Consider the following 9,669-nt stretch of genomic DNA (forward strand, 5'->3'; position numbering starts at 1 on the left):
TATTTTTTTCTCTAGAACTTGGCATGTTCTTTTAAATTGCAGGCTCAATTATTATTTTTCTGTTATCTCTTATAGAGATAGCGATAAGCATTATTGTATTGGATTTTCACTGTTAGTCCTCAAATTCCATTATTTTTGCTAATTGCTTTCATTTCATCACTTCCTTAATAGGTATAAAGTTCTCACTTCAACAACTTTAATTCCATACATTTCATGGTTTTTAAAATTGTTAAAAATGTAAAATATTACGACAAATTTTCTTGTCTTCTAGATTATGCTTTTACAGATTTTATTCTCATCTTTCTTTTATAGTACCTATTATAGAGTTGCAATGTTGTTTCTATAAATTATTCTCTTGGTGTGTGTGGTTAAAAAAAAACAAAAACACGACATCAAAATTACCATCCTAACCATTTTTAAGTGAGTAGTTCCATAGTATAAAACACATTCACAGATATTTAACTCTTGTAATCACTATTTCTCTGTCCACCCTCACCCCAGCTTTTGGCAACCACCTTTTATTTTCTGTTTCTTCGATTTTATCTACTTTAAACTTCATATGAATGGAATAATATTGTGTTTATCTTTTTGTGACTGGTCTACTTTACTTACTATAAATGTCCCTGAGGTTCATCCATGTTGTGGCATATGAGAGGTTTTCTTTATGAAAGTTGCATAATATTCTATTTTATGTATGTAATACATTTTTTAATTTTTAATTGGCTGATAATAATTCATTTCTTTTTGACCTATTCATCTACTGATACACATCTGAATTGATTCCACCTCTTGGCTATGATGAATAACATTGTGAGAAATATGGGTATGGGGTTTGAGATCCTGCTTGGAATTCTTTTGGATATATGCCCAGAAGTGTGATTACTAGCTGGGCATGGGGGCGCACGCCTATAATCCCAGCTGTTTAGAAAGCTGAGGCAGGAGGATCAAGAATTCAAAGCCAGCCTCAGCAAGAGCAAGGCGCTAAACAACTCACTGAGACCCTGTCTCTAAATAAAATTCAAAATAGGGCTGGGGATGTGGTTCAGTGGCTGAGTGCCCCTGAGTTCAATCCCTGGTTACTCCTGTCCCAAGTTTTTCAGAAATTTCCACATATCATTTTACATTTATTAACAGTGCATGAGTTCCAATTCCAATTTCTCTATATCCCTACTACTATTTGTGATTCTGGCCTTATATCATAGTGGTCGTCCTAATGGGATAAACTGATATCTCATTGTGGTTCTGATTTACATTTTTGAGATATCAAGTATCTTTTCATACATTTGCTTATGTTCATATATTTAATTTGAAGAACTGTCTATCAAATCCATTGCCCACTTATTTATTTATTTTTGGTTATTGATTTTTGGGTTTTGTTGTTGAGTTGCAGATGTTCCTTATATATCCTGGATTTTTGCTCTTTATCAGATATATGATTTGTAAGTATTTTCTCTCATTCTGTGGGTTGTCAATCCACATTCTTTTTTCCTTTGAGATGCAAAAGTTTTTAAGTTTGATATAGTCTCATTTGACTATTTTTGCTTTTGTTTCATGTATTTTTGGTATGATCTCCTAAGAAATCATTGCCAAATCCAATTTCCTGAAGCTTTTTTATTATGGTTTCTTTCAGGAGTTTTATAATTTTCAGGCTATGTTTATGTTTCTAATCTGTTTTGAGTTAATCTTGTATATAGTGTAAAGATTCAACTTCATTATTTTGCATGTGGTTATCCAATTTTCCCAGCACCATTTATTGAAGAGACTATCTTTTCCTCATTGCATAGTACTGTTACTTTGTTGACATTGTTACCCTTTTTCAACATACAGGATACACAGATAAGCTCCTAGCCTCCTTTCTCTCCTTATCTGAATACTTTTCTAGCTTCATCTGAGAGGTAAAGCTTCACAACCAGGTAGTAATAGTTTGTGTTCTGTATGCTTTTATGCCATAAAAATAGGGCCATGGGCAAATATAAATGGATTTGATTTGAGCTCTTTCTTACTATAATTTTTTAAAAAATTTGTATTGATGCTGTCATTGTCTTTGTCACAGTCTTCTGGAATACCTTTTAGGCTTTAGGTTTTCCCTGTTTCAGTAGAGACATGATATTTTATTTCTATTACCATCAGTGTTAGGTGCAGTTATTCCTCAATATCCTGGAGGGACTGGACACAGGGCCTCTCACAGATGCCAAAATCTGTGGATACTAAAGTACCTTATATAAAATGGGGAGGAATTTGCATATAAACTAAGTATATCTTCCTTTATACTTTAAATAATTGTTAGATCACTTATAATACTAAATACAATGAAATGCTATATAAATAATTGTTAAATACTAATGACAAGGGAAAAAAGTACATGTGCAATAAAGTAACAATTTTTTCCCCAATATTGTTGATCCTGGGTTGGTTGAATCCACAAATGCAAAATCCATAGATACAGAGAGGGCTGACTGTAGTTTCTTATAATCCTGTTTCTAAGTTGCTAGAGTTATTTAAAGTCTTTTCCCAGGACTTATTTAAAAATTATTTTACAAATCAATACATATGTCCACAGACAAAGCAGCATTGAAATGATTTGTGTTAAGTTTAAAAAAGGGAGGGAGAAAAAATGGATCTTTGCTTAAATAATGAAGCTGTATTCTCATTAGAATGAAACAAACATACAGACAAGAATTCCTATGGATAAAGGCTTATTCTTTAGACAGACACACATAGACAATTCTGTTACCTGAAATGTCTATCTGCAAGGATTCTTTCTTTTCTGTCCAGGCTTCCTTAGAAACTGTTCTATCAATATAGATTTCCTCTTTCTGTTGGTTGAATCCACAAATGGGTTCAGTGGGTTTCATGTCTGGTAGGTTTTCAGCCTTCGTATCTTGTACTTGAATTAAGTGCTTGGCAGCAGTAGCATCACTGGAACCTAAGAGAGAAAAATTACTAACTTATACTGACAAGAAGCTGACAAAAAATTTTTAAATACCTCTAAGAATATTTATGTGAAAAACATGAAGGCATTGTGCTACTAGTGTCAAAAATAAAAAATAAAAAGATCAATCAGAAATGTGTTTAGTAAGCTATCTAAATTGAAGTAATAAAAAGAACACGTACATAAATAGTTGCTTTAAATACTATACCAGAAGAGACAGATAAGAGGTGTAAGTATCAAAGGAAAAAAAAAAAAACTAATTTCAGCAAGAAGTATAATAGAACAACTCTGGAAGAGTTGGGTATTAGAAGATGGGATACAACTTGAGGTGGAGAGAAAAAGGCATTTTAAGCAAATGTGAATACATAACAAAAGAATAGAGTTGGGAAAACAAGTGAGTATCTAAGTGATAGTGAATGTATATGGTTTATTTGATTATTGAATTTATAAGGAAAAGAGGTAAGAACGAGCCTTCAAAAGGTTGTTTGGGAACTGGTTCTAATGTTCTGGAAGATGATACTAAAAGACCTTAGATTTTTATTCACGGGCAATGAATACTAAATAGGAGACTAACATGATCAAAACTGCTTCCAGAACATCATTTAGTGACAGTAAAAAAATGAATAAAAATTTGAAGGGCTTTCTAGAATACAATGGAACTTCTTTTTTAAAAACGCAATATATAAAAGAGAGAAGTCGCTAATTCTGCACTAAAATGTTTCTAGTTTATAATTGTAGCAGAAATACCAGCTGTCCTCTAATACCCATTTCCTTTTCCTCTAAAATAAGGTCCAAAGTTTAGCTGGGCATATGGTTACCAAAATGAAGACCATCAGTCTCCCTGGCAATGCAGTTTGGTGTGACCATGTGAGTAAGTCTGGCAAGCAGGATGCAAAGGGAAGAGAACATGTAACTTCTGAGAAGCATCGTAAAAGGAAGAAATTATGCTTTTTTTTCCCCTTTCCCTTTCTTTATGCTGACTGGCTGGAATATGGGCAGACAGCTACACTTTAAGAATGGAGATGAATAGAAGAGGAAAGGCATTGTTTCTTGGTACATGGAAGCATCATAAAAATCCTGAACTTTTATGAGGAATATTCTCCTGACTTTTTTTTTTTTTTTGGCTTTCATCTCTCAGAGCCAAAGATAATCCTAACTTAAACATGCTATTAAAGGCACTTTAAAAAGCATTATCCTGCTGAAGTAAAATAACTGGAAAGGTAGTTCAGAAGTAAACAAGATGAATTCCTAGGGATAAAGGCTTATTCTTTAGAATAAAGCAATGGTATTAGAGTTTTGTGAAACTGAAATATATTAACAGTAAAGGGGGAAAGTCCATTGAGTGAATTTCTGACAATTAGATTAATTTGTTTATTTTATTCAAGTTTTTCAGGAATAGCTCAAAAGAGTTTTCAAAATGTCAGTTTAACCCCTGCCAAAACACACCAAAAATGAGCAAAATGGAAACAGTTTGAAGATAGCAAGAAGACACTAAAGAACATATTTTTCTTTATATTCTTTAGTGAATAGCCACATTTTAGAAGAGCAGAAGAAAATAATATACAGACAATCCCATTCAGCTACCTCCAGTATCTTTCTGCAAGGATTCTTCTTCAGGCCAGTCAGTCTTAGTTAATACCATTTGACTTAAGTTCTCCTCTTTCTGCTTTTCATTTGAGAGGTTCTGATCCGTGGTGATGGCTACTTGAACTTGCACCTCTGGAATAATGACATCATTCAATCCCATAGAGAATTTAAAGATAATAAACACAATAAGACAAGCAACCCTCCCACCTCCATCCAAAACATGCAAGATGAGAAGCCCTTTATAAATTAGGAAAAAAGAATTTTAGGCTCCATTATATAAAAACTGTTACATGAATTGAAAGTTTAAATAAAATTTGTTCTATGATGATATGATGCAACAGTTTCAAAAAGAAAAAAGGTATAGATCAAGTAATGTTTTTCAAAGTAAAAAAGTAGATTTGAGGTGCTGGGAATGTGGCTCAGTGGTAGAGCACTCACCTTGCATGTGGGAGGCACTGGGTTTGATCCTCAGCGCCATAGAAAAATATGGGTCCATAAAAAAAAAAATGGGTCCATCTACAACTAAAAAAAAAAAAAAAAAAAAGTAGATTTGAACAAGACTTTCAAACTCTTTGGCCTACTCAGTTTTTATCATTTATGAAGCCACTTTTGGCATTTCATATAGGCTACAAAAAGCTTTTATATCATCTAGATTTTAAATATAGCACTCTCATTTCCTAATACTTTGTTTCTCCTTTCTTTTTTTATCTTGATTATACTTAATTTCCTATTTCTATTAATATTTTTTAAGAAAGAAATCAGGGAGTGGGGTTGTGGCTCAGCAGTAGAGCATTCGCCTCTCACGTGTGAGACCCTGAGTTCGATCCTCAGCACCATATAAAAATAAATAAACAAAATAAAGATATTGTGCTCATGTATAACTAAAAAAATTTTTAAAAAGAGAAAGAAATCAGAAAGGCATTCAAGATTACTAAAAACAAAACAAAGAATCAGTCTTGTTTTACTTATCATGCTAGCTCTTTTCTTTTAAATTCTATTTTTTCTTATTTCTATTACTTCAATCTTCCTAATCTCTTTGTTCTAAATTTCTTCTGAGCTAGGCGCAGTGGCAAACACCTGTAATCTCAGCAGCTTGGAAGGCTGAGGCAGGAGGAGTGCGAATTCAAAGCCAGCCTCAGCAATTTAGAAGGCCCTAAGCAACTCAGAGACACACTCTTTCTCTCTAAATAAATTATAAAAAGGGTTGGGGATGTGGCTCTGTGGTAATCATCCCTGGGTTCTATCCTTGGTACAAAAAAAAAAAATCTTCTGAAATTTTTAGAATACCTAATTTTTTAAGAAGAGTAAATATTTTAGGCCTATAAAAGTATAAATAACATGAACACCAAGGTATCTACAACTGAGCTTAAGAAATAAAATACCACAGACATGATAACTCCTTGTGTAAAGTCTCAATGATTCTCTATTCTCAGCAGCAACCTTTATACTAAATTATCAGTCTCAAGGATGTTTTTGAATTCTTTACTACACTGCACTAGTATGAATCATAAAAATAATCAATATAAATAATGTACAATCTTGTTTTAAATGTCTTTAGACTTTACATAACAGGTACAAATACTGTATGTACTTTTATGCAACATGCCTTTCTCACTGGATATTATGATTTGTAGTATATGATTATAACTGATTCTCAATGCTTTACAGTATTCTAGTGCATTAAAATACCAACTAACCTATTGGTCAACTTAAGGCTGGTTCCAATTTTTTTTTAATATTGAAAAGCACTAGAATGAAGATTTCTGTAGAATTTTTAATAATGAGTTGCAAATATCTTCTCTCAATCTGTGCCTTGTGCATGGTATCTTTCAGGAACAAAACTTTCCATTTTAACAATATTAAGATCTACTTATTTTTCCCTTAGGATCTGTGTTTTGTTTGTCTTATTTAAGAAATCCTGAATTATACCATGGTCACAAAATAGATCACCTAAAAAAAAATGTCAGAAAAGGAATTTAGAATGGACATAGTCAAACTGATCTGCAAAGTAAAGAATGATATAAGGAGTGAAATCAGAGAGAAAATATAGGAAGTGAAAGTTCACTTTAACAAGGAGATAGAATTCTGAAAAGAAATCAAGCAGAAATCTTCAAAATGAAGGAATCAATAAACCAAATTAAGAATTCAATGGAAAGCATCACCAAAAGACTAAATCATTTGGAAGATAAGATTTTCAGACAATAAAGACAGAATATATAATCTTGAAAACAAAGTCGACTGTGGAGAAAAGATGTTAAGAGACCATGAACAAAACTTTCAAGAAATATGAGATAACCCGAAAGACCAAATTTAAGATTTATCTGGATAGATGAAGGCTCAGAGACAAAAACCAAAGGAATGCACAATCTTTTCAATGAAATAATAACAGAAAATTTCCCAAACCTAAAGAATGAAATGGAAAATCAAACACAAGAGGCTTACAGGACCCCAAATATACAAAATCACAACAGACCCACACCGAGGCACACTATATGAAAATGCCTAACATAAGGATAGAATAAGGATAATAATACGGATAGAATCTTAAAGGCTGCCAGAGAAAAATGGCAAGTCACATCTAGAGGGAAACGAATCGGATCTCAGCTGATTTCTCAATCCAGGCCCTCAGCTAGCAAGTTGTGAATATATACCAAGCTCTTGATGAATACCAGCCAAGAATACTATACCCAGCAAAATTAAGCTTCATAACTGAAAATGAAATAAAAATCTTCCATGATAAACAAAAAGTTAAAAAAATTCACAACTAGAAAGCCTGCACTACAAAACATTCTCAATAAAATACTTCATGAAGAAGAAATGAAAAATAAAAGTGAAAACCAGCAAAGGAAAGAAGTGAATTAGAAGAACAGTCAAGAAAAGGAGAAACTATTCAAAGTAAAACCCAGAAATAAATCAAAATGGAAGGGAATAAAAATCATATCTGAATAATAATACTGAAGGTAAATGGACTAAACTCATCAATCAAAAGACATAGACTGGCAGATTGGATTAAAAAACAAGACCCAACAATGTGCTATCTTCAAGAGATTCCCCTCGTAGGCAAAGACATCCATAGACTGAAGGTAAAGGACCGGAAAAAAACATATCACTCAAATGGAACTGATAAACAAAAGCAGGGGTTTCTGGCCTCATATTATAGACAAAGTGGACTTCAAGCCAAAGTTAATCAGAAGGGACAGAAGGACATTTCATACTGCTTAAGGGATAACAATTATGCCTCAAATAATGGAGCATCTGCATACATCAAACAAACCCTTCTCAGTTTCAAGAATTAAATAGAAACAACACAATAACACTGGGTAACTTTAACATGACTCTTTCACCACTAGATAGAGTCTCCCAACAAAACTAAATAAAGAAGCTATAAACTATGAAATACAATTGGCAATTTAGACTTTACAGACATATACAGAATATTTCATCTGTCAATGGCTGAATACACTTTCTTTTCAGCAGCACAAGGATCCTTCTCTAATAAGCACCATGTTATGTAAACTATCACATATGTTGACATGTAATTGTAATATTACCTTTAGAATCTGTAGGGTTATTATATAGCTCCTTTTCACTTGATATTAATTTTTGTGTTCTTGCTTCCTTCTTGATTAAACTTGTTTGATTTTTATCAACTTGCAGTTGTATTATTTCGTCTCTATTTCATATATTTCTGCTCCAACTCATTTTTTTCCTTACTTTTTGAAAATAACTTGTTAATCTAGCTTCTGATAATAATTACTTTTAAGTTATAAACGTTCATCTGAGTACTGTTTCAGCCCACAGATTCTGATATTTTGAGCTTTTATTATCACTTAGTTCCATGCACCTTTTATTTACCTTTCTTGTGCTTTATTCCTTGACCTATAAGATACTTTTAAGTATCTTAATTTTATAATAGTTGGCATGTGGGAGTGGGGTTGTCTAATATCTTAAGGTGATTGATTTCTAATGTAATAAATCATGCAGGAAACACAGTGTGCATGATATCAAATTTTAAAAAAGTAATGGAAATGCTTTTTATATTGATTGTATTGGTTACATGCATGTCAAAACTGATAAATTTTAATAAATAAATAAATAAATAAATGGATGGATGAATAAATAAATAGATAGATAGATAGACAGACAGACTGCCTAAAGTCTAAAAGGTTAACACATTCCTTTAGACTAAATATGCCTGGAAAAAATTCAATGAGTAGTAGGGATTTATCTAATTTTATTTCTCCTACACATATCATCAGTGGTCCAAGTCATACTCAATGGTTAGTTCATCTTCATCTGTTCTCCATATTGTTATTCCATCTTTGTGTATTTCATTTCCATATTCATGTATATGTTCTGGGTCACTGTTATTGCATTTTTCTATTTACTCCTTTGCAAATGATATCTTAAATAAACTACATATAAAGTAAGTCTTCATATCTGGTACATTAGTGAGCAATGTTAAAATGGACAAAACAGTGCTCCAGGTCAAAAAAACATTAAGATAGAGGAGGAAGTTTAAATCACAATAACAAAAAGACCCAATACACCAGGAAGATAAATTATTTATATGCATATATTCAAATTTCTATTCAGTAAAAATGATAGGAATGTATAGATAACATGTTCAACAATATGTATTAGAAACAGAAAGATTATAAAATAGAGAAGATTTGAACAAATCTTGCTGTAATAGTTTAGATATTAGGTGTCCCCCAGAAGCTCATGTGCGAGACAATGCAAGAACATTCAGAAGTGAAATGAAAGTTATGACAGCCTTAAATGGGTTATGAGAGCCCTAACCCAATCAGAGAATTTATCCCCAAAGTTGGCATTAGGGGCATGTCTTTGGGCGGAGGGCAGGTATATATTTTGTATATGGTAAGAGGAATCGCTTTCTGCTTTCTGATCATTGTGTGAGCTGCTCCCTCCATATACTCTTCTGCCATGATTTTTCTGCCTCATTTGGAGCCCCAAGGAATGAAATCAGCTGTCTGTGGGCTGAGAACTCTGAAACTGTGAGCCCCCAATTAAATTTTTCCTTCTCTAAATTGTTCCTGTCAGGCCTTTGAATTGCAGCAATAAAAAAGTTGAGTAAAACACTTGCTGAAGAGAAATGTGAGCTGAGTGTAACCTGATACTATGATTTT

The 9,669-nt window shown here is 32.7% G+C and overlaps 1 protein-coding gene across 10 annotated transcripts in view; it reads right to left on the minus strand.

Annotated features, from left to right (window-relative positions):
• Alms1 (ALMS1 centrosome and basal body associated protein) overlaps positions 1-9,669 on the minus strand; it is a 180,538-nt gene that overhangs the window by 47,355 nt on the left and 123,514 nt on the right. For 9 of the 10 annotated variants that reach the window (XR_007348008.1, XM_048804101.1, XM_048804104.1 and 6 more), the window contains 2 exons: positions 4,517-4,651; positions 2,735-2,926 (listed from right to left, as the gene is read on the minus strand). Coding sequence is in view for 9 of the 10 variants with exons in the window: in XM_048804101.1 (XP_048660058.1) it covers positions 2,735-2,926; positions 4,517-4,651 (327 nt within the window). In the remaining variant the exon portion in view is untranslated. The remainder of the gene's footprint in view (positions 1-2,734; positions 2,927-4,516; positions 4,652-9,669) is intronic. The other variant, XM_048804102.1, reaches the window with a different exon arrangement.

Source organism: Marmota marmota, unplaced genomic scaffold (genome assembly GCF_001458135.2).
Source record: "Marmota marmota marmota unplaced genomic scaffold, marMar, whole genome shotgun sequence".
In the NCBI taxonomy this organism is placed as follows: Eukaryota; Metazoa; Chordata; class Mammalia; order Rodentia; family Sciuridae; genus Marmota; species Marmota marmota.